General features: G+C 43.7%; 2 protein-coding genes across 5 annotated transcripts in view; one reads left to right on the top strand and one right to left on the bottom strand.

The window, feature by feature from the left end:
- The window catches only part of PALB2 (partner and localizer of BRCA2), a 28,036-nt gene extending 24,412 nt beyond the window's left edge, over positions 1-3,624 (bottom strand). For 3 of the 4 annotated variants that reach the window (XM_084882703.1, XM_084882705.1, XM_084882706.1), the window contains exons 1-3: positions 3,406-3,624; positions 1,041-1,100; positions 808-910 (exon numbers count right to left, since the gene is read on the bottom strand). In XM_084882703.1, the coding sequence (XP_084738829.1) occupies positions 808-910; positions 1,041-1,100; positions 3,406-3,453 (211 nt within the window). In that variant the 5' untranslated portion in view covers positions 3,454-3,624. The remainder of the gene's footprint in view (positions 1-807; positions 911-1,040; positions 1,101-3,405) is intronic. The other variant, XM_084882704.1, reaches the window with a different exon arrangement.
- Positions 3,625-3,717: 93 nt separating this feature from the next.
- DCTN5 (dynactin subunit 5) lies at positions 3,718-23,017 on the top strand. Its single transcript, XM_084882779.1, has 6 exons — positions 3,718-3,867; positions 4,562-4,630; positions 7,346-7,464; positions 12,059-12,170; positions 16,171-16,273; positions 21,447-23,017. The coding sequence occupies exons 1-6, from the start codon at positions 3,820-3,822 to the stop codon at positions 21,542-21,544; spliced, it is 549 nt and encodes a 182-aa protein (XP_084738905.1). The 5' UTR covers positions 3,718-3,819; the 3' UTR covers positions 21,545-23,017.
- The last annotated feature ends 1,333 nt before the right edge of the window (positions 23,018-24,350 follow it).

Here is a 24,350-nt window from a genome sequence, read left to right as displayed (position 1 = left end):
AAAATAATTGGAAACAAGTATCTATACAAATGTTTGTATATGAATATTCATGGTAGCTTAATAACCCAAATTCATACTAGCCAAAAAACAGATACAACCCAAATGTCCATCAATTGATGAATGGATATGCAAATGATGTTACTTTGCCCTGGCTGGTTTTGCTCAATGGTTAGAGCACTGGCTCACAGACTAAAGGGTCATGGGTTCCATTCCAGTCAAGGGCACGTACCTCAGTTCCAATCTTGATCCCTGGCCCTAGTCAGGGCGCAAGTCTCTCTCACATCAATATTTCTCTCTCTCTGCCTCTCCCCGTCCCTTCTACTCACTCTAAAAAAATCAATGAGGAAAAAATGCCCTCTGGTGATGATTGACAAACAATGGTACACCTATACAATGGAACGTTATTCAGCTGCGAAGGGGGATGGGTAATGATGCAAGCCTGGGTGTATGTACGTTGGGGTGAATGGCCACTGAAAACATAATGCTAAGTAAAAGCCAGTCCCAAAAGGCCACCCGTTATATGATTCCACTTACACGAATTGTCCAGAAAAGGTTAATCCACAGAGACAGAAAGTAGATCTGTGGTCTGCAGGGGATAGCGGCGGGATGGTAAGGGGTTTCTTTTTGGGAATGGTGAAAATGTTCTAGAAATAGTGATGATGTCTGCATGCTCTTTTGAATATATATAAACAACCATCCAATTGTGCACTTTAAAGAGTCCATTGCATCCTCAAGAGGAGAAGAACCACAGCAAATACACCAGGAAAGTGAATAATAAAGCAAGCATAAGTGAGTGGTTAGCTTTACCTGAGTGGTTTAGCTGTGGTGAAACTTCTGGCTGGAGCAAATAATCTTGTTCTTTCACTGTTTTCTTAATAAAATTCTTAACCTTCTCAGCTCTTTGGGCCCGCTAGAGAAAGCAGAAGCAGCTCAAGGAACAAATTTAAGGGCAAATTATTTTTTTAACGCTTGATTATGATAAAGAATTGTTCATAGTTTGTACTACAATACCTCAATTTGAGAGAATAAGATTCACTTACCTGAAGACGGGCCAAAGTCTTGCTATATTCTCTTTTTAAGAATGCTAATTTTTCCTTCAACTGAAAGAAAAACACCAGACAATTCTGAGCAGTGGAAAGAGAGGGGTACAGTGCCTACCAGACATGAGTGTGCCATGCTCAGCTGGTCCTCAGCCAGAGGCAGTGCAGGGCACTAGCCCTCCCTCTCACTTCTCACAAAGCACCAGCCCTCTACTGGCTCAGACCTCTGCACAGCTGCTTGCTCTCACCCAACTCACTTTGCTGTTTCCTACCGATTCCGCTTGCCTCAGCTTAGATTTTTATTTCCCTGGAACAGACTTCTAGGCTCTTTTTCAATCCAGGTAGACAGTACACTTCTCCTCTGTGCTTCCTTTATCATGGTATTTATTACTCTGTTATCTGTTTACCTCTGTTCCCCCAGACCTCATTCTCACTGAGAGAACCTCCAAAGTAGCGAGATCTGTCACACTTGCCCTGGCCCATTTGGCTCAGTGGATAGAGCTTTGGCCCTCAGATTGAAGGGTCTCGGGTTCAATTCCGATCAAGGGCACGTACCTCTCAGTTGCAGGCCTGATCCCCAGCCCCATCTGGGGCGTGTGCAGGAGGCAACCATTTAATGTGTCTCTCTCACATCAATGTTTCTGTTTCTCCCCTCCCTTCCATTTGCTCTAAAAATCAATGGGAAAAAATATCCTAAGGTGAGAATTAACAACAAAGAACTGTCACCCTCAGACATTCACTTGGAGAATGGAATCTCTTATTTGTCAATTTTTGGTCCAGGTATCTCTACCACCTGGGGACAATAGCTGCGTCAGTTCCTAAGGCAGCAGCTGTTGTTCCAGGTGCTAGACATACAGTGTGGCCAAGCTTATAGTGAACGATGCAGACAATAAGCAGAAAACAGATAAACATGATTTCACATGGTAATCAATATCTAGGCATACAGGGAGCTCCTGAGTTGCGGAAATGGACTGCTTTAGATAGGGTGGCCAGGGATCATTTCTAAGGACCACTATTTGACCCTAGACCTGAGGAGGAAGGAGCTGGCAAGGGAAGATGAGAGGGAAGGCAGTTTGTCTAAGATCACAGTTTATAAACGGTATGTAATTCAAACCCATGCAGTCCAGCTCTAGTTTGTGCTCTTAAATCTATGCCAGACTGCTTCTTTCAACGTCCTATCAGTCACCAGGCTTATCAATTATCTGGGAATTATCTTGACTTGTAAATGCGATTCTCACCCCCACTGGAAAGTAGGCAGGGCCCTGGCTGGTGTGGCTCAGTTGGTTGGGGCGTCACCATACCCCAAAAGGTGATGGGTTCAATTCCCTGTCACGGCAGATTCCATCCCCGGGTGCCTGTGGGAGGCAACTGATCATTGTCTGTCTGTCTGTCTGTCTGTCTCTCTCCTTCCTTTCTCTGATATTAAAAAGAGAAAAGAAAAAGAAAATAGGTCGCGGTAAGAGGACTGACAAGTTAATGTGAATGAAGAGTGTAGCACAAAGCTTGAACAGAAAGCACAAGATACATTCTAGCTAATATCAGCATAAACACAAGCTGGCATAGTACAGATGGCTAAAGCAACACTGTTTCTGTTGTAGAAGCCAAGCAGGGGCCACCTAAGTCCCTCCGCAGAGTAATAGCTAAAATGGCACTCCCACACAACAGAATTCTACTCAGAACCTGAAGAATTGGGTGGATAAACATGTACTAACACGGATGTCAATCATGGAGAAGGAAAACGGAAGCTGCAGAACCATCCTGATTGTACCATGTATGAACTTTCTCCTTTCCAAAAACTACACACCTTTTTTGGTGGTGAGAGACAAGGGCGCCTCCGGCAGCCTGAGGCCGGGGTGGCTGGGCGAAGCTACGGCTGGGAGTGTGGGGCAGCGGGAAGGTGTGGATGGGGACTTGAGGTTTGTCTAGTTTTGTTTTGTTTTTTTAATATTTATCTCATTGATTTTGTAGAGAGGAAGGGAGAAAGATAGTTAGAAACATCGATGAGAGATAGACATCGACCAGCTGCCTCTTGCACACCCACTACTGGGTTGTGCCCGCAACCAAGGTACATGCCCTTGACCGGAATCGAACCCGGGACCTTTCAGTCCCCAAGCCGACGCTCTATCCATTGAGCCAAACCGGTCTTGGCAGAGCTTTGTCTAGTTTTACATTTTGTATTTGTTAGTGGTGCAAGAAAAAAAAAGTGTGTTTAGATGCCACCAGGCGAGTACAGCCTCTCCCACACTTCCTCTCCCGGGGCAGCGCGAGTCCAAGGAGCGCAGACCGAGGTCTGCACGGCGCGGACCGACCCACAATCCTGGCGAAGGGGTCAGAGTTGGAGCCAGCCCTTCCCGCACCCCCGCACCTTTTCCTTCTCCTCAAAACTGAGGGGCTTCCCAGAAGGTTCTTCCATCGGGCCGGCGGACGAACGGGAAGAGCAGCCGTCGCCGGCCCCGGGAGTTGCGGACTCGGGATTCCCGTGGGCCGAGCCCCGCCAGCACCCGGGAAGGAATGGGGCGCCCGGGGCGCCCGCAGCGCGCGACCAGCGAGCTCCCGCGCGCCCTCCACCCGGCCAATGGCGGCCCGCGCTGGGTGCGCACGCGCAGCCGGGACGGCTGAGCGCCGGGCGGGGCCGCCTCGCGGGGGCGGGGCTGGGAATGAGACCCGAGGCAGCCTGGGAGCGGAAGTGCAGCGCTCGCCGGAAGTTCCGGCACCCGGGCGGACCCAGCGGCTGACAGGCTTTGACTGCTGCCCGAGCTGCTGGGAGGACTAGGTGGCCATGGAGTTGGGCGAGCTGCTCTACAACAAGTCTGAGTACATCGAGACGGTGCGCGGTGGCCACGCATCGGCGCTTCCCTTTCCAGGCCTGGGTCCCTTTGGGGCCTGTGCCCCATCTTGTCCCTGCCCCACCCGCGTCCCTGTGGCTGTATGGGCGTGTATAGGTCTGGCCTTATTTATTCCTTAAATGGCCAGTTTAGGCGTTTTCATTGAATCCCGATTTCCTCGTAGAGATAAAGTGCTTTCTAGAAAGCAGGACATGTCTTGTCCATCCTAATATAATTACAGCTCCAGACTTCGGGCTTTTAAAAATGAACCTGTCATCATTGATTACTCTGTGCTAAAGACTGGTTCTTTAGCACATATATGATGTCAACATATGATGTGTGTAAATTGTTCAGTCAACGTTACTACCATAATTTTGCTTTTCATTGAATTCTCACAACTATGTGATACTGGTGAAGCCGTTAACCTGGGGCTAGAGCTTTAAAATTGGTGTATAGAATTGGAACTTGAATCCAAATCTCTGATGCCACTAGGCTATAGACAGACATACCACATCGAAATTCTGGATCTATTCCTTGAATCTCTATAGTTTGCTAATCCACCCTTGCTTTATTAAAAATTTGGACTCATTCCTTTGTAGACTATACCCTATATTCAAGTCTTTCTTTATTGATGGAAACCTATAGCTCAAAACCCACTCAGCTTGCTCCCTCTCATGTCCTGCTGTTTCCTTTCAGGCATCTGGGAACAAAGTTAGTCGCCAGTCAGTGTTGTGCGGAAGTCAGAACATCGTTCTCAATGGCAAGGTAAGGGACAAAGCCACCTCCTGGATGGGTACCTTTGCTTTCTTTTCACAAATTATTACGTCAGCAGGGCAGATAAAATGTTGCACATCTCCCATTTATTGCTGTATATCTAAAAACTAGAGGCCCAGTGCATGGAATTCATGCACAGGTGGGGTTCTTAGGTCTGGCCAGCGATCAGGGCCAATTGGGGCTAGACCAATCAGGGCCCAGCTGGAGAGGAGGTGATGGCCACCAGGCTGGGCATGGAAGGAATGGATGCTGGACACTGATGCCGCAGTGGTCGGTGGCCTGCTGCCATGTGGTTCCCAGCCTCCACCCCCTTTCCCTCGCCTCTGCACCACCACGGTAGATGGGCAGTGGGCCAATCATGGCCTGCTGGCCAGCGGGAAGGACAGGGCACGGGAGGTTGGCCATCAGCCCTGAGGAGGGAGCTCGCCCTCATCCCCCCTGAGAAAGAGGCCATGCCCGCTGCCACCTACACTGGTTCTCTGTCCCAGCCCAGGGGCCATGGGAGGTTGGCCAGCCAGGGGGGGTTGGCTTTGGGAGTGCCCTTACCATCAGTGGGCAGCTCCTACTTTGAGCAACTGCCCCCTGGTGATCAGTGAACATCCTAGCGACTGGGCGTTCTGGTTCTTTAGGCTTTTTTATATTTATATATATATATATATATATATATATATATATATATATATATATATATTCTCTTTTTCAATTTTCCAGATTGAATTTATTAAATACAAAAGGTGTTCAATAAAAGGAAGCTACAGAAAGCCTTTTGCCTTTTATGCCAGGAACATAATACAATGGCACCCACAACTGAAATTATTATCCAATATTGAAATACTGGACACAAACCATAAATATATAACAAAATGTTTAGTGTAGAAACTAAAGTAATACTTACATATTTATCTGTTTGATAATAAATATTGAATCAGTACTAACTGAAACACTTAGACTTAATGTGAGAATTTGTAAAGAGTATACAATTTGAGACCAGTTTGTAAAATGGAATATGAAAAGTTCAAAATCTTTAGTCTGAATAAATCAAAATAGCAGAGAGATAAATATAAACTTGAAGATAGCTCTAGCCAACTTGGCTCAGTGGAAGGGTCCTGGGTTCAATTCTGTTCAAGGGCACATACCTTGGTTACAGGCTCTCTCCCTGACCGGGGCCCTGTCTTTCCCTCTGTCTTCTACTCCCTCTAAAAATCAATGGAAAAATATCTTCGGGATAGAATTTTAAAAATTTAAAAATAAACTTGAAAGTAATATTAGAACATTTTAGAACCATAGAAAATATCAAGATATATTTGAGACTAATAAACATTGAAGTCTGTGTCTCCTGCCATCTGGAATACTAAATTTTCCTTGAAATGTTGAACCTCTAATCTCCAGAGGGAAAATAGTCTAACTGTAATCAAGAGGTCACAAATATTTTCAGTAAAGATACAATTTCTATCTCCATTAGCCCATAATATCCATTTGAGATTTAATGGAAAGGAAAATAGTTCAGTAAATAGATATAATTAGTAATTATAGATACACTGTTTAGCACAGAAATAGGAAATTGCATTAACTTCATCTGCCTCATTTGGAAATTCATCAGCTAATTATAAAACATTTTCTGTGCTCAGCTCCCATAGCTCAATGATTGAGCATCGACTTACGAACCAGGAAGTTACAGTTCCATTTCCAGTCAGGGCACATGCCTGAGTTGTAGGCTTCTCAATAGCTGTTCTCAATTTTTTTTAATATATTGATATATATATCTAGGAATCAGATTGCTGGGTCATGTGGTAATTCTTTTATTATTTATTTATTTATTTTTAAATTTAATTAAATCTTTATTGTTTAGATTATTACAATAGTTTTCCTTTATCCCCCTCTTGCTCCCCTACACCCGGTTCCCACCCCACCCTCTGCCCTTACCTTCCCCACACTGTCCTCATCCATAGGTGTACATTTTTTTGTCCAGTCTTTTCCTGCACTCTTCATACCCCTTTATCCCTGAGAATTATCAGTCCACTCCCTTTCTATGCCCCTGATTTTATTATATTCACCAATTTATTCTGCTCATCAGATTTTTAAAAATATATATATATTTTATTGATTTTTTACAGAGAGGAAGGGAGAGAGATAGATAGCTAGACATGTCGATGAGAGAGAAACATCGACCAGCTGCCTCTTGCACACCCCCTACCGGGGATGTGCCCACAACCAACATACATGCCCTTGACCGGAATCTAACCTGGGACCTTTCAGTCCACAGACTGACCCTCTACCACTGAGCCAAACTGGTTTCAGCTGCTCATCAGATTTTTAATTCACTTGATTTTTAGGTTCACTTGTTGATAGATATGTATTTGTTGTTCATAATTTTTATCTTTTTTCTTCTTCCTTTTCTTAAAGAATACCTTTCAGCATTTCATATAATATTGGTTTGGTGCCAAAAGCGGTTTGGCTCAGCAGATAGAGCATCGATTTCGACTCCATACAAGGTCTTGATCTGACAAGTTATACCTTTAGGAGAACATTAGACTCAGTAGTGTCAAACTCATGACCAAATTCATTATTTAAATGTGGTGTGTTCCGTGAGTTTGACAAGCTTGCAATAACTCATACCACAATTCTCAGTTAGGGTCTTGTTACCTGCCCTTTTTTTTGTTATGTTTTCATCTATTTGATAATTTTTAAGTGTGCTTTGATTTATAGACCATTGTGATGAATGACTGTATTATCCGAGGAGATCTGGCAAATGTAAGAGTTGGACGTCATTGTGTTGTGAAAAGTCGGAGTGTCATAAGGCCACCGTTCAAGAAATTCAGCAAAGGGTATGTAACTTAATTATCTTGTTTCAGTCTTGGGCAAGCTGCTGCTAATGGTGGTGTTCTCTGTGTTGATTGTGGTGCAAGGAATGGGTCTACGCTGTTGTTGGAGAGGCTGAGTAAGAATTCTGGTGGTGGTCGTCCTATCTAGTTGATAGTTGGTTGTCAGAAACAGAATCCACGTAAGCTGGCAAAAGCAAAAGGGGTTCTTATTAAACAGACACAGGCACATTTGATGGAACCTCAGGGTAGAAAAAGAGGCCAAGCCTTATGAGGAGCTAGAACCCCAAAGTAGTCACCTTGCCAGAATCAAGACAACTATTCTGTGTATCTAGTATTTCTGTCTCCAAAATGATACTTTGTATTTATCTGTGCTCTCTGCACTTCTGTTTTCCTCTCCTCTTTCTCGAATTGTCTTTCCCCTCTCCTACTGGAGCTGACCTTGCTACTGCAGCCCCTTATTTATATCATTTCTCCTTTTAGACTTCCAGCAGATACCAACTAGAGATCTTAGGTCTTATTTAAAATTCATGGGAGAGGGAATTGATTGGCTCAGCATGAGTTAAGTGTTCACCCCTGGTCTAATAGCTGTGACCCGAGGGCAGGTCAAGTCATGCCCACTGATCTCACAGTGGGAATAAGGAGTGTCCAAGAAAGGCCATGGGCAGAGCAGGAAAACTGGCCACTCTACCTGCATGGTGGTATTCTCTTTGTTTCCCTTCTCCTTAGCTAATTTACTCCCCTGGTTCCTACATGTGACACCATCTCCATTCCATCCAGTAATTCAACAAGCATTTATTGAATATGCCCTTATGCTATTCGCTAGGTTATAAGCAGGGCATATAAAGATGGATAAAATAGCATTCCTGCCTCAAAGTTGTGTGTGTGTGTGTGTGTGTTTAGAGAGAGAGGTGAAGAGAAAGTAACATTGATTTGTTCCAGTAGTTATGCATTCATTGGTTGATTCTTGTATATGCCCTGACTAGGGATTGAACCCATAACCTTTGCATATCAGGATGATGCTCTAACCAACTAAGCTACCTGGCCAGCGCCTACCTCAAGCTTCTTCAAACCTAATGGTAGAAATCTATATATATAGCCGAAACCGGTTTGGCTCAATGGATAGAGCGTCGGCTTGGGGACTGAAGGGACCCGGGTTCGATTCCGGTCAAGAGCATGTACCTTGGTTGCGGGCATATCCCCAGTAGGGGGTGTGTAAGAGGCAGCTGATCGATGACTCTCTCTCATCGATGTTTCTAGCTCTCTATCTCTCTCCCTTCCTCTCTGTACAAAATCAATAAAATATATTTAAAAAAAAGAAAAAGAAATCTATATATATAAAACACTAAGTGTCCATCCGTCCGACCAGTAGCTCACTGACCACCAGGGGGCAGACACTCAATGCAGAAGCTGCCATGAGGTGCATTGACCACTTAAAAATACATGGCACCATGAACCTGTTGCTGACAAACCAACACTCGGCTTCCCCCAAGTGGGACACAGGCCCTGCCACCACCTGGGAGCAACACCCCACCAAATCGCAGCCAACAATGTCAAGACCCCATGGCACAAAATGTGGCTCACAGCCCAGTCCAGCCTGGAAACAGTTGCTGTGGGCGCCGGGTAATGACATCATATGGCTTCCTTTCCCTAGCAGCTAGCCTCCTTGGAATTTCTTCAGCCCAGGAACACGACTTGCTTTATAGCCAGGTGCAAACATTTTACACTTTAACTAGATGTCTGAAGCATTTTCTTTTTTTTTTTTTAAAGATTTTTTAAAAATATATTTTTATTGATTTTTTACAGAGAGGAAGGGAGAGAGATAGAGAGCTAGAAACGTTGATGAGAGAGAAACATCGACCAGCTGCCTCTTGCACATCCCCTACCGGGGATGTGCCCGCAACCAATGTACATGCCCTTGACTGGAATCGAACCTGGGACCCTTCAGTCCACAGACTGATGCTCTACCACTGAGCCAAACCGGCTTCGGCCTGTGAAGCATTTTCACATACCTCATCTCATTTGATCCTCACAGAAGTCCTGAAGTAGGTAGATAGGAGACTCAGTAGAATCCTATTTTCATTAGCTGGAAAATGGAGATTTAGGAAGTTTAGAAACTTGACCTGATTGAAAAGAAGTAAGAAATGGTAGGACTTGAAAATGAATTCAGGTTTTCTCCTCTACAGAATACACTGCTACAGTTAAATATTTTACCATTTGTTCTTCCTGTGTGATTTATAATAATAATCTGCTTTGTATTGATATTTATAGAGTAAGGGTGAATAGCAATATTAAAACATTTCTTCTAATTAATTTCCTCTCAATGTGTATGAATCCGTGCACAAGGACACCAGTATTTACATAAACACATAGCTGCTGTGTAATGTGATCACCACTATGTAATGTGATAGTCCTGTCACATGGGTCTGAACAAGGTAAAGGAAAAGAGAGCAGCTAACTCAGACTAACTTTAATAGCTAGGAGTGAATCATGCTTTTACCAGGGATAATCCTGCATCTCGCCTAATGATGTTGGGCTCCAGGCTTTCCATGATATATGGGGATTGGAGTAGGGAGTCATGCTAAAGCATTCACAAGAAATTATTCACTCATTAGCTCAGAAGGCTATTGGGGGAAACCTTGTGGTAGATTCCCTTTTGTGATTTTGTGTAGTGACCAATACTCTGCTAGAGGTGTTGACTCCACTTTCTGCTGAAAGCATTATTGGGCTAGGTATGGCCCAAGAAAAGCATCGAGAATGAACATTGCATTGCTTTTCCTTGCCATTGTATCCCCAACTCCTCGAATAGAGTCTGGCATATTGTAGGGGTTTGTTGGTGAGTGGAGGGATGTGTAAATAAGAATGGTCCACATGAGAAATATAGAAATATGAAATTATAAATAGCAACAATACCTGAACAGGAGGTGATAGGGATTTTATCCCACATATATGCATGTCCCAGAACCTGATAATGGTACAAAGTTGGAATTTTTAACTTAATGGTACTGCTGTAGACTATGATGAAATCAGGGACTTCATTGCCACATAAGGTGTACAGGCTAAAAATGTGAATTCAGGAAAATTTAAAGAGTATTTACATTTGACGTAGTTTTATAAATATAAATATAAATACACACACACACACACACTGAGTGGCCCAGATTATTTTGATCTCTGAACGCATAATCTGGCCACTCACTGTACTTACGTATAAGGGAAAGCTTGCAAATCTTGAAATGTCAAGGGACCAGGAGATAGTGGCCCCCAGCCTCTGGCTAGTAAGTCCTCTGCTTCTTTCTAACTACCCATTATGCAGTTCTTATACATGGAAAAACTTATTTTAAAATCCCAACTCTGTGGTCAGTCTACACTGCGTTCAGAGATCATAATAATCTGGACACTCAGTATGTGTTCATATATATACATATATATATATATACATATATATATATATATATATATATATATATATATATATGTATAAAGTTGCCATCTCTGACAAAATAATCCTGACAGAATAGAACCCAGGGCTGGAAAGAGGCAAGGAGCATCCACCTACTTTATGTTCATTCCAGTCCAAATGTTTTCCATCCTAAGTTACTGAAATTACTTGTAAATATGATCACAAAACCACTGTCCATGACACTTTAGGAAACGGTGAGAATGAGAGCAATGTTAGAAGCTCTCAGAAAGCCTACTGACACCTACTCCTGTCCAAGTCCTGGTTTATATATGTCACTTTCAATTAAGCTTTTACCAAACCTCCATTCCTTGTTATATTCTCACATGACATAGTAGTAGTTTTTCTCTGTAGCGTTTCCTCAATTCTAACTAACTACTTGCTATATAATCACTTGTTTAATTTTGTTCTCTTTATTGTAAGCGCCTTGTGGGCAGGGTTGCATTGTTTATCTTTGCCATTATATCCCCAATTCCTAGCATAGAGTCTGATATATAGAAGGCATTCAGCAAAATGAAGGAATATATCCATTTTCAGATTGTTGGGTGCTAGCATTTATATCCCACAAACCTGATGTCAGCCCCTGGCGTATTATAGAGCTGACTAAAGGACCGATGCATGAAATTCGTGCAAGGGGCTCAGCCCTCACAGCTCCTCACAGCCATGGCTGGCCCTCGCAGACCCAACTTCATCGGGAAGAAATGTCTGGAAGGTCATTCGACTATTTAGACTAATTAGCATATTAGCTCTTTATTATATAGAATTATTAAAAATGTGATCTGTGAGCATTTTCAAAGGAAGCAGGAATGAGAGCACACAGGCACTCATTTTTATTTGGTGCCAGTGCTTTTAGCTTAGAATATCTTGCCCCTTCTGCCTTGCTGTTTCCTTGCTAATATTTCTGATATTGGACTAGTGGGAAAATTTATAGAGTATAATGATATAAAGTTTGAAATATAAATTTGCCATCTCTGACAAAATACTGGGGAAATTATAGAATTTCTCTAGTCTGAAGATTCCTTTCTTGCTAGGAACAGTTTTAATAAGACAAGATGATAAACTTGAGATTAGGATCTATATTTTATAAGCCTTGACCAGAAATGCATCACCTTGACCTTTGTTTGTCTTTTTTTTCTATAGGGTTGCATTCTTCCCTTTACATATTGGGGACCATGTTTTTATTGAGGAAGATTGTGTGGTCAACGCAGCTCAGATTGGCTCTTACGTTCATGTTGGCAAGAATTGTGTGATTGTGAGTACGGTGACTTGGTAACTAAGCAGCCTCACAGTCCTCCAGCTCCTGTCCCTCCCCTCAGTGGGCCTCTGCTTCTGTGACCAGACATGGCAGAAGTAGCCTCTGGTCCGCTGGCATTATTATTTCATTTGGAGCTTTTTCCTAGGCATTCATGATCATGGCTGATCTTTATGGAACCTCTTCCCTGTGATGCTAAACACTTTCCTTTAATTTTTTTCACTTACTCCTCACAATCATCCAAGAGGGTTGTTGTTCTGTTTGCAGATGCAAAGACTGAAGATCTTAAATACACTATAGGAGTGATGAGGCTATTAAGTAGAACTGGGATTTGAATCCAGGTAGTATGAATGGTCATGCTATTATATGTCCTACCTGTTGCCTTACCTCAGGGAGCTTACTGTCTGATGGGGTGAGGGGTGAGTGAAAGGTGAGGTAAAACTGGCTCATATCCGAGGGGAGGATGGGCATTTCGGTTAAGAGGCTGGCATGAGGAAGGCTCAGAGTCACCACAGGACATGAATTCAGGGGAACTGCAGGGAGCTGAGGGTGATGGGCATGCAGGGTGCATGGGGGCACCTTGCTCAGCAGAACCTGGAGGATCTGGTCCCAGGAGACTTGGCGTCAGTTGGTTTGGTCCATTCAGGCTTCACAAGGCTGGGCTTGTTGCCGTTTCACAGATGAGGAGCTTGATTTCAGGCAGGATTTATAAGAATGTTAATGATCACAGCCAAACTCTGTTTAGGGAAAATGTTTCCTTCACTTTAAATTTGTACTTCAGACCGTATTCTAGGAAAAGCCAATATTTTTTTCATGGCTGCTCCTAATAACACAGAGCTGGCTCTCTGCTCTGGATGAGACTCTGATGCTGGAGTATCAGAAAACTCGTAGCAGCTGTGCAGCTAACATCCCAGGAGCCACAGGCACCGTGCAGGGCAGAACACATTGCTGCGAGGAACATTCCAACCTGACTTGTTACTCAGAATCAAGGGAGGAGGTTGTTCTGCCAGGTGTGCTCCTCCAGAGTGCTTAGTGTTAGAGGCAGAAAGCCTTTGTCTTGGCCTGCTGTGGAAGGAAGGGGGAGATAGTGGAATCCAGCCTGTCCCTCATCCCATTGACAAGCTGGCTTTCCAAGCCGCAGCTGGGTTTTTCTGGTATGTTCTGTGGCCAGGAAGACCTCAGCATAGCAGCTTAGTCCTTCAGCCCTGTCCCTGCCCTGCAGCAGACATTTGAAAGATCATAGCCAGATGCTATTCCCAGGCCCGGAAAGTCTAGTCCCATTGTCAGGTGCTCTGCTTCTTGGGTCACTTTTCAATGTATCAGTTGACTGTCATGTCATAGTCATTGTTCAGTAGTGGTAGTTCTGTCCTCATTTGCTGAACCTTACAGATTCTCAAGTAATGTAAGTATCTTTTCAAAGAGTCTGGCGTGCCTCATGACACATGGTCCTCCCTATAGCATCCACGTGGTAGACTTGACTGTTGGAATATGTGAAGTTTTAGGTATTAATCAGAATTGCCCCGTTGCCAGTGGGAAAAGTCCAACAGGCAGTATTAATAGGCGCTGTTGTGCTGTGAGTTACGCATTTACCACTCTGATCCCGACAGCATCCCTGCAGGTTGGTTTTATGTCCTGTTTCACAGATGACACTAGGGCTCAGAGATGATGAATAACTTGCATCAGGAGAGATAGGTAGCTTAATGCTAGCAACATGGACTTCTTGACCCCCTTCAGGAAAATTCTCCAGGAAAGAAAAAGAAGTAGTTTTAGCTGTTAACTTTCTCTACTACCACCAATTCATTATGACTAAGAAGTACCTATATTTTTTTATTTTACTGATATCTAATTGATCTCTTTACCCAGAAATCTCTGAAACTAAAATGAACATCATTCTCTGAGTGGGCAGAATGGTCAGCTAGTGGACAAAGCAGGCTGGTAATACACAGTGAGAAGATTCGTGTCCTTTTCTTCCTCTTGTTATCTCTCTCTCTCTCTTTCTCTCTCTCGATATATATATAAATATTATTGATTTCAGAGAGGAAGAGAGGGGGAGAGATAAAAACATGCCCCTTACTGGGGGTCAAGCCCACACCCACACATGTGCCCTTGATCATAACCGAACCCGGAACCCTTTAGTCTGCAGCAGGCCCATGCTCTGTCCACTGAGCCTAACCAGCCAGGACCCTTGTTCCTCTTTGTCAGGGCGCACTGTGCACAGTTCTCTGTATGTGAATGTATTGTGCCTTACATAGCACGTTCTCTTTCCTGTCATTCAGGGCTCCATGTGCTTAGTCTGAGTTATTAGGAGCTAAGATACCATCTTTGAGTCATTTGGAAATTATGAGGAAGCTGGTCACCAGCTGGATTTTTGAAATTGCCAATATCAGGGAATTCATGGAAGAGAACTTTGCAAGGAGGAATAGCTGCAGGAATGACTTGCTTCTGAGCTAAAGTTGTTGCCAAGTATTGCCAAGCTATTGTCCACCCAGCTAGAGACAACTTAGTAGACACTTAAGAAATCGGACCTTAGAAATATAAGTGCTTTAGAGGTAAAAAAAAAAAAAAAAAAAAAAAAAAAAAAAATTCATCTGGCAATCTGTCTATTAATCTGTCTTTTAATTCCTGGAAATGCATCCGATTTGGGTATAGTTGGGTATTTAATAATGGGGAAATTTTGGTCACAACCAAATGAAAGTATCTTTCATATTCTTTGGTAAAATTCTTTGGTAATTCACATAGTGAAACTGGTAATGTAAATGTAAGTTGGTGCAAGTAGCCTGAGGCGCACCTCTGAACTGTTTTCAGGCCTCTCCTTACCCTTAACCCATGGTACAGATGGCTCTCCAGACGTCCTCTCTTCCCCTCAGAATGCCGTGGGTGATGGCAGTGGAAATGGGTGGCAGTGGATAAAGTCAGATAGAAGGCTCAGTCTACACCTTCAAACAGATGAATGGACTAATACGAGTCATTAGTGTAGAAGTGGATTCTAATTTCCTGCATAAGTGGCTCTAGGGCTTCGAATGAAGAAGTGAGAATCAGCCTCCTTTCCCTTTCTGCTTTTCTGTACGAGCATCTCAGGCAGGATCTTTCCTCATGGAAACAAGATAGCGCTCCTGTTTCTGTCCCATCCTTTAGAAACTTCGTTGAGAAGAGCTTCCCCCCCCAGTGGTCCCGGAAGAATCCCTGATTTTGAGATTCATCAGACTGGTTTTGGCTCACATTCCAATCTCTAGGCCAGTGGTCAGCAAACTCATTAGTCAACAGAGCCAAATAGCAACAGTACAACGATTGGAATTTCTTTGGAGAGCCAAATTAAGTTTTAAACTTAAACTTCTTCTAACGCCACTTCTTCAAAATAGACTCGCCCAGGCCGTGGTATTTTGTGGAAAAGCCACACTCAAGGGGCCAAAGAGCTGCATGTGGCTCGCGAGCCGCAGTTTGCCGACCACGGCTCTAGACCAGTGATCGCCAGCCAGTGGTCCATGAGTCCGAAAATTTGGCAACCGCTGCTTTAGACAGTCTCTGTGGCCAGCTTGGCGTTTAGAGTGTGGGATGGAAATGGAAGCACATGGGCTGAGCTGGGCATAGGGCTGGTTCCCAACAGAAACACAGGTTCTGTTACCAGAGGAAAAGGGAACTGATGTTGAGCAAGCAAAACATATGTCCACTAAATTAAATAAAGAGAAGAAAATTAAACAGAACCCTTAGAAGACTGAATGTCATATAGTCTGTAATGCTTAAGATAACCTGGACATCCCCAGCATATAACCTCCACCTGAAATGTGCACCCCCGCCACACACACACTCACTCGCACACTCGCACGCATATTCCTGCCTCCTCCTGCTTGTCAGGTACCATCTGAAGCGAAGAATTGTGGCCAAGCCTCTTGTCACTATCCCTCGCTATTGTAAGATATCACAGATGAGAAAATATAAAATAGCCATCCATGTTTTTTCTTATTTCCTGATCTATTTCCTGTTAATAATATTGTAATTTCAGGGGCGTCGGTGTGTGTTGAAAGACTGCTGCAAAATTCTTGACAACACAGTACTACCTCCAGAAACGGTGGTCCCACCATTCACCGTCTTCTCAGGCTGCCCAGGTAACCGTCCGTACTGATTATGAAAACTCGTTTCTTTTCCTTCACAAAAGCAATGCAGGCAGTTTCTGTCTCTGATAGTATGGTAGTCTAGCTGACTTAAAAATTCTTCTGCTACAAAGTACGTGAGAATGCTGCTTACAATATGCCAGGTATCCTTTTAAATGCATAGTTGGGTAAGACATTCTCACGGGTCAGAATAAAGAGGAAACGAAGTGGACCCTGGAAGCACGCTTCAGTTGACGCTGTCTTCAGAAAGGAGTGGCTGAGAGAGTGATACTGTGGGGAAGACAGAGAGCCTTGTGCCCACACATGGCAGAGGGCCTCTTGGAGGGTGTCCCTCAATAAAGCTGACGTAGAACACGAGTGCCACCGGCACAGGAAGAGCAGAGAGAGGCACGTCTCTTGGCGTGGGCGGCTAGATGGGAAAAGGAAGTCTCCAGAGAATTCCAACTACGGCCTTCTGCGCACATTGGTTGGTGATTTGAACTTATACTTCCTGCCCTGCTCAGAAATGTCCAAATTGAAAAGTTAACGTATAGCCTGGTCTAATACCAGTGGCAACTCTAGGACAGCTGAGAGAAGTGAATTATCACCTCTCGACCTTGGCTGACAGAATGCTCTTAGGTAAAACCTATCATGAGCTAAGAGTTCCTGATTACACAGCATGTAGAAAACAAGTAATACATGCTTATCCTAGAAAGCTTGGGAAACACTGAAATCAAAGGAACATGGAACCTCATATTTCCCCCACTCTAAGCATCATTTCCTTTTTTAAAATAAATATATATTTTTTATTGATTTCAGGAAAGGAAGAGGGAAAGATTATGAGAGAGAATCATTGATTGGCTGCCTCCAGCACGCCCCCCACTGGGGATCGAGTCCGCAATCCAGGCATGTGCTCTTGACAGAATTGAACCCGGGATCCTTCCATCTGTAGGCTGACACTCTATCCACAGAGTCAAACCGGCCAGGGAGACAGTTATTTCTTAGTATGCATGTTTACATGATTGAAATTCTGTGATGTGTATACACATCACAAATTCATAGATGGATATCTGCTACTGTGTGGCTTAATTGTTTTTCCAGTTTAAACAGTCTCATTACTCAGATAACTGAATATGAGTTTCAAAGATGGACAATACTGTCCACCCAGATTCTTTGGGGTGGAAATTGGCCATTCTGTTATTTCATGCATCTCTGAAGAAGAGACTAATTTAGTAATTCTCCTCATATGGGGTTCCACTGAGAAAATGTCTAATTGTTCTCAGCCAGTGCTAGGTCAGATTGTCAGATAAACACCTCATTTGAGGTGAGAAGTGCATTGTGCCCTGGCTGGGTGGCTCAGTTGGTTGGAGTGTTGTCCCATACACAAAAAGGTTGTGGGTTTGATTCCTAGTCAGGGAACATACCTAGGTTGTGGATTCAATCTCCATTCTGGGCATGTACAGGAGGCAACTGATCAGTGTTTCTCTATCACACTGATATTTTATTTCTCTTCTCTCTTCCTCACCCCCTGTCTCCTGCCCTTCCTTTCTCTTAAAAAAGAAAAAAAAGTAAGTTTATTGCTAGAGAAATCTCCTAATGTCTTTTAACTTATTGAAGGTCCTTAGATCAACTTAGGGCTGATGACAGAAATCATTGAGGGCTCCACACCATGAAACTGAGTCATGGAACAAATTGAGAGGCAAATCATACAGAAAGAATCTGGGCCAGAAGCCAAAAACTCAGAAGACCCCAGGCCAGGCAGATTATGCAAATGATTGAAGTAATAGCCCATCATTATCAGTGCTTGGCCTTTTGGCTAAGGTCAAGTGTAATAGCCCAACATAGGTGGTTATGAACACAAATGCCAGTTTTCCTGAAACCCTGTGCCTCTTATTAAAGACTAGTGGACCAGTGCACAAAATTTGTCCCTCAGCCCGGCCTGCACCCTTTCCAATCTGGGACCCCCTCGGGGGATGTCCAACTTGTAATATGGGACCACTGACTCCTAACTCCTCATCTGCCTGATGGCCTCTAACCGCTGTACCTGCCGGCCTGATTGTCCCCAGTGGCCCCTCTCCCCTCCACCCTCCTCCATCCCCTGCTGGCCTGCTCACCCCCAATTGCCCCCTTAACTACTCCCCCCCCACCAGCCTGCTCACCCCTAACTGCCTTTGCCTCGGCCCCACCACCATGACTTTGTCCAGAAGGACATCCAGAAGGTCTCCTGGTCTAATTAGCATAGTATCCTTTAAAAAAAAAAAAAAAAAAATATATATATATATATATATATATATATATATATTAATATTTCATTGATTTTCAACAGAGAGGAATGGAGAGAGACAGCCAGAAACGTCGACGAGAGAGAAACATCGACCAGCTGCCTCCTTCACCCCCCGCACTGGGGATGTGCCCACAACCAACGCACATGCCCTTGACCGGAATCGAACACGGGGGCCCCCCAGTCCGCAGGCCGACGCTCCACCACTGAGCCAAACTGGTTTCGGCTATATATATATATATTTTTTTTATAAATATTTTTTACAGAGAGGAAGGGAGAGAGAGAGCTAGAAACGTCGATGAGAGAGAAACATCGACCAGCTGCCTCTTGCATACCCCCCACCGGGGATGTGCCCTCAACCAATGTACATGCCTTGACCAGAATCGAACCTGACACCTTTCAGTCCGCAGACCGATGCTCTACCACTGAGCCAAACCGGCTGCGGCAGCATAGTATCCTTTTATTAGTATAGATGGAGATTGCCAACAGAAGCATTTAGATGGCTAGCATAAAATGAACATGGGAAGTATCTTATTACAGTGCAGAAAGTACTAAACTCTAAATAAGGGCTCAAAGTGCACATCAAGACTTCTTCATTAACCAGCTCTCACACCTTGAACAACCCACCCTCTCTAGGCCTCAGTTTCCTCATTTATACAATGACCACTAAGGTCCCAGGCAGCTTAGATCCTTCATCAGAAGTACCAAACACAGTGTTTCTTTGGATTTGAAATATTTAGCGGTGCTTCCCTGACTTCTCCTGTCAGCCATAAGTTGGTTCTAAGAACCTTTAATAAGTTAAGAGATTAAGAGATTTCTCTAGCAATGCACTTTTCTTTAAAGATTGAGGGAGGGATCAACCGAAGGACTTGTATACATGCATATAAGTACAACCAATGGACACAAAACTCTGGGGAGGGAGGGTATATATGGGATGGGGGAGCAATGTTAAAATATGTACACAGATAATAATTTAATAAAAAAATTTAAGAAAAAAAAGATGGAGGGAGGGATGGGGAGAGAGAGATTATGAGATCTTAAATATCCCGAGGAGCTAAAAATCTGAATGTTTATGTGATATCTCTGAATTATTAAATGTTGGCTATTTTTAAAAAATATATTGTTACTAATTTTAGAGAGGAAGGAAGAGGGAGAGAGAGAGAGAGAAACATCAATGAGAGAGAATCATTGATTGGCTGCTTCTTGCACTCTTCCCACTGGGGATCGACTTTGCAACCTGGACATGTGCCCTTGAATGGAATCGAACCTGGGATCCTTTAGTCCTCAGGTCGATGCTCTCCACTGAGCCAAACCAGCTAGGGCTTGGCTACTAATTTTTAAGAAAGATTAAATACTGTGCAGACCAAACGTATTTTCAAATCTAACATGGGCTGCTTATTTGTAAAAGGTGCCTGAATTATCAGTTGTCCCCCCCCCACCCCAATTGTGTTATTTTTTTTTAGACCACTACTTCTACCTGTTATTTTCTCTCACTGTGTGTATATATATATAAAAGTGCATATGTATGTGTTTGTATATATATGAGTGAATAGGTATATGGGTATATAATATGAATATATGAAACTGTTTATGTATATATAAACAAAATCATACTCTATTCTGTGTGGAAAGTTGCTTCCTTAACAGTACATTTTGGATATTTTTTTCTTGTCAGTATGTAGAGATTCACCTCATTCCTTTTTTTTTTATTATTATTATTTTTTTATTGACTTTTAGAGGGAGAGGGAGAAAGGGAAACATCCATAGGCTGCCTCCGCATGTCCCCCACTGGGGATAGAGCCCACAACCCAGGCGTGTGCCCTGACTGGAAATTGAACCAGCAACCCTTCAGTGCATAGGACAGCTCCCAACCAACTGAGCCACACTGTCCAGGGCACACCTCATTCCTTTGAATGCGTAAGAGTACCACATTATAATTAGTCTGTGCCCTGTATAAGATGTCATTAGAAGTTGTATAGTACCTGGGTTTTTATGATTAGAAACTGTGCATTGATGCTTTTATTTATTTATTTTATTTATTTATTTTTTAAAATATATATTTTATTGATTTTTTACAGAGAGGAAGGGAGAGTTAGAGAGTTAGAAACATCGATTAGAGAGAAACATTGATCAGTTGCCTCCTGCACACCCCCCACTGGAGATGTGCCCGAAACCAAGGTACATACCCTTGACCGGAAATTGAACCTGGGACCTTTTAGTCCTCAGGCTTAGCCAAACCGGTTTCGGCATCGATGCTTTTATTTACCTTGTGCAATTGGGCAAGATTATCTGTGGAAAAAATACCTGAAGTTGAGATTGTCAGATCACAGGGTATGAACTTCTAAAAGTTTTGCTAGCTATTCCTTAATTACTCAAAATGGCCATATGAGTTTACACTTCCAGCCTTAGTGTAGGAGAATACCACTCTCCTTCAATCTGAGGCCCATCTTTTCTCTCCCTGTATATAGCACATTTCTGTCCTACTCTGACCCATTCTTTGTCTGGTGCATGTTGGATTCATTCCATGTAGGAATAGCAGGGCAGTTTCTTAGCTTGAGAGTGCGCACCCTGACTTGCCCAAGAGGTGTCACACCAGAATTCAAGGATGGACCTATCCATGTCTGGAACAACCCCTGATGTAGTCACAGATGCCTCAACTTCAGATCATGCAATAATGTGCTAAGCTCTTTTACTTGGAATAGATTTCTCCATTTTGAGAGCAAGATTATTTATTTCCCCACACATAAGCATTCTTATCGTCCAGAAGGTGGTCAGTGGAAGTATTCTGTTAGCACCAAAGATGGAAAACCTAGAATTTTGACTAAAGAAAGGCCCTCTAGGGGTTTAACGGACTTCGCCGCAGGCCTCCCTGGCTCCCCGTGCCTGACCAGGTCTTTCTTTCCCCAGGACTCTTCTCCGGGGAGCTTCCCGAATGTACCCAGGAGCTGATGATCGATGTCACCAAGAGCTACTACCAGAAGTTTTTGCCCTTGACTCAGGTCTAATGTCGCTGTCTCACGTGTTGAATTCACTTGAGCTCTAAGATGAACTTGGGGACATAGTGAGCCAGTCAGCATCTACAATGAGCTCTTAGTCTTGGACACTTTCTACCCATTCTTATTTGTTGTTGGGTTTTTTGTTTAATTCTTCTGAATTTCTCAATCATCCTCGGCTCTGAGCTCTTAAGACTTTAATAATAGACCATCTGGAGGCATTGTCTCCAAAAGCTCTGCTTAAACCGAACCTATTAACACTCACTTCATACAGTTATCTGTGGGACACAGAATCGTCTGTTCGTAGCACTCCCACTCTTGGTCCTGTGGGTGGCTGGCTGCTGCTGAGACCTGCTGCAGAGCAGGGCACTCTGTCCAGCACGGCAGTCATGAAGCCAGTGTGCTGCTTGTGGCCATGAGTTCCCCACCATGAGACCCACTCACATGGTTCGCTCTCAGCTTTCCTGTTGCTAGCACATTTGGCCAGTTGCTGCAATTGCTCATAATTGTGAAGAAAAAGTGTTTGTGGGTTTTCAGGGCCCGGAGTCCTGTTGGCTACTGAAACATGAAAGGAAGGGTGGTTAATATGTCTTTTCCAAATAACCTGAACTGTCATTTAAAAATTTTTTTAAATTGATTTCAAATAGGAAGGGAGAAGAAGAGAGAGATCGAAACATCAATCTTTAATTGGCTGCCTCCTGCATGCCCCCCACGGGGGATGGAGCCCACAACCAGGCATGTGCTCTTGACTGGAATCGAACCCAGGATCCTTCAGTCCACAGGCCAATGCTCTATCCACTGAGCCAAATCAGCTAGGGCCTGAACTGTCATTTTAACCAAGGGTGACTAAGAAAAGACTTTTGAGAATTCTATGGCAGGGCCATTGGCTTTCACTAGAAGGAGGACCCTCAGTACCCAGATTTGATTTTGCGAAGTCCCAGGTTTGAGTCTCCCATGTGGATGGACTGGTCAGGCAGCCACTCCTTGCCTCAGGGTATTTGGGGACAGCAGTATGTCTTATTTCACTGAAGACCTGACATTTGTGACAATTGTTCCCTGGCCTAGAACTAATTGACCCACCCTGTATTTGCTGTAAACCTTACAATTCAGACCAAAATACCTGTAAACATAGGAGCCTCTTAAGTCACTCTGTGGCAGACTCCCGAGCAGTCAGGGAAGTCGCCAGTGCCATTCATATTGTCTTCTGGGTAATAGTGCAACACTCCCTAGTTCTGCTCTGACCTCTTGGTTTAGGAGGAGGATTAGAAGTGAAGGCTGGGATGTTGGCCTTGCTTAATGCTCTGCTTCTTCTGTGAGGAGGGTGGGACATTCAGCCTTGGAGTTAAGATCTAGCAGAAGCTGTAGTGATTCAGTATCCAGTGGGGTTGGCAGCTGTATGTAATTATCTTTACTCATTCAATGTAAAACTGCTTTCTGCTTTGTCTTTTTTTATGTTTGTACATTAAATGATTGACAAGCAAACAACTCATTTGAAGGTGATCATTCTTGCCCTCCAGCAATGGCTACCTCTATTCTTCGAGCACTTTATGACCCTGTTCTCACTTTACAGATGAGACTATTAGGTCCAATACAAGGTCCAATACTTGGTCCAATACAAGGAGTGGCTGACCCAGGAGCCACAGCACTGCCCGTCTGGTACCAGAGCCCAGGCTCTTCAGAAGGGACAAGCTTGCCCAAGGAGCACACCTTCTGTGCTTCCTGTTTGTACCAGTCGCCTGTGATAATTGCACATATATATATATATATTTTTTTTATCATACCCTGACCTCTCCTCCAGCTTTCTTCTCCCTTTGTGCCACAAAAAGGTGCATCTTAGATTTGGCAGAATACAACCTGTTGCTCACTAGAGAAATCTTCCAGGACATGTCCAACAGATTTCCATCCCACCTGTGTTTGGATAGCTTACCACTTTATGCAACTAACTTTCCATTTTCTTTTGTAATTTTTTCCAGCTTTATATATATCATAAAAGGCCTATGGTCATGATGCCGTAATGGCTTAACGACCAAACAACCGTTCACCAGGAGGTGCATGGAGCACCTCGCGAGGGCCGGGACTCACAGCTGGCAGGGCTCATGCAGGGCGGCTCTGGGTCTCATGCAATTTCACACGCTGGGCCTTTAGTTGAAATATAATTGCCATAATTTCTTGACTGCCCATTTTGTTGGGGAACAATGCAAACTAAGAGAAAGTGGGAAGGGGGTTGAGTCTCTTAAAACAAAAATAATTTAAAAATCTTTAAGTATATGATTCCAGAAGTCCAGCCCAGTTAGGAAAGAAGGGCCATGTAATGAAGTAGGTCTTCTCACTCCAGTATCCCAGAGGCTACCACTCTGGGCAGTTTCTGGTCTCTCCTGGCAGAGGCAACCTGTGTATGCACAAACAGGTGTAATAGTATATGTGCACACACCGGCCCATCCATGATCATACAAGTGTGATCACACATGAGCTGAGCTGTTCTGCACCTCACTGCTTTGAATCAACAATCTACTTTAAAAGTTGCTCCATATTGGCACACACTGGTGATTAAAATAGCAATTGCTAACACAGAGTGTTTACCACACACCAGGTACTCTACTGAGTTCTTTTACATTTGTTAATTCATCTAATCTCCACAGCCACCATGAGGTCGGTGCACCTTTTCTCTGGGAACAGAGGTTAAGTCAGTGCCCAAATGTATGCAGCTCATGCAACCGTGAACCTAGGCATTCTGTCTCTTACTGTGCTGGAATCCTTCCCGGTTACATCTTTCATTGCCCCAGAATGCGCCATCTGGCTGTACAGAAAGCTGAGAAAA

Source organism: Pipistrellus hanaki (assembly GCF_964339955.1).
Source record: "Pipistrellus hanaki genome assembly, chromosome: 4".
NCBI classification, from domain to species: domain Eukaryota; kingdom Metazoa; phylum Chordata; class Mammalia; order Chiroptera; family Vespertilionidae; genus Pipistrellus; species Pipistrellus hanaki.
The sequence above is the reverse complement of the archived record's forward strand: the minus strand, read 5'-3'. Positions and strand labels throughout refer to the sequence as shown.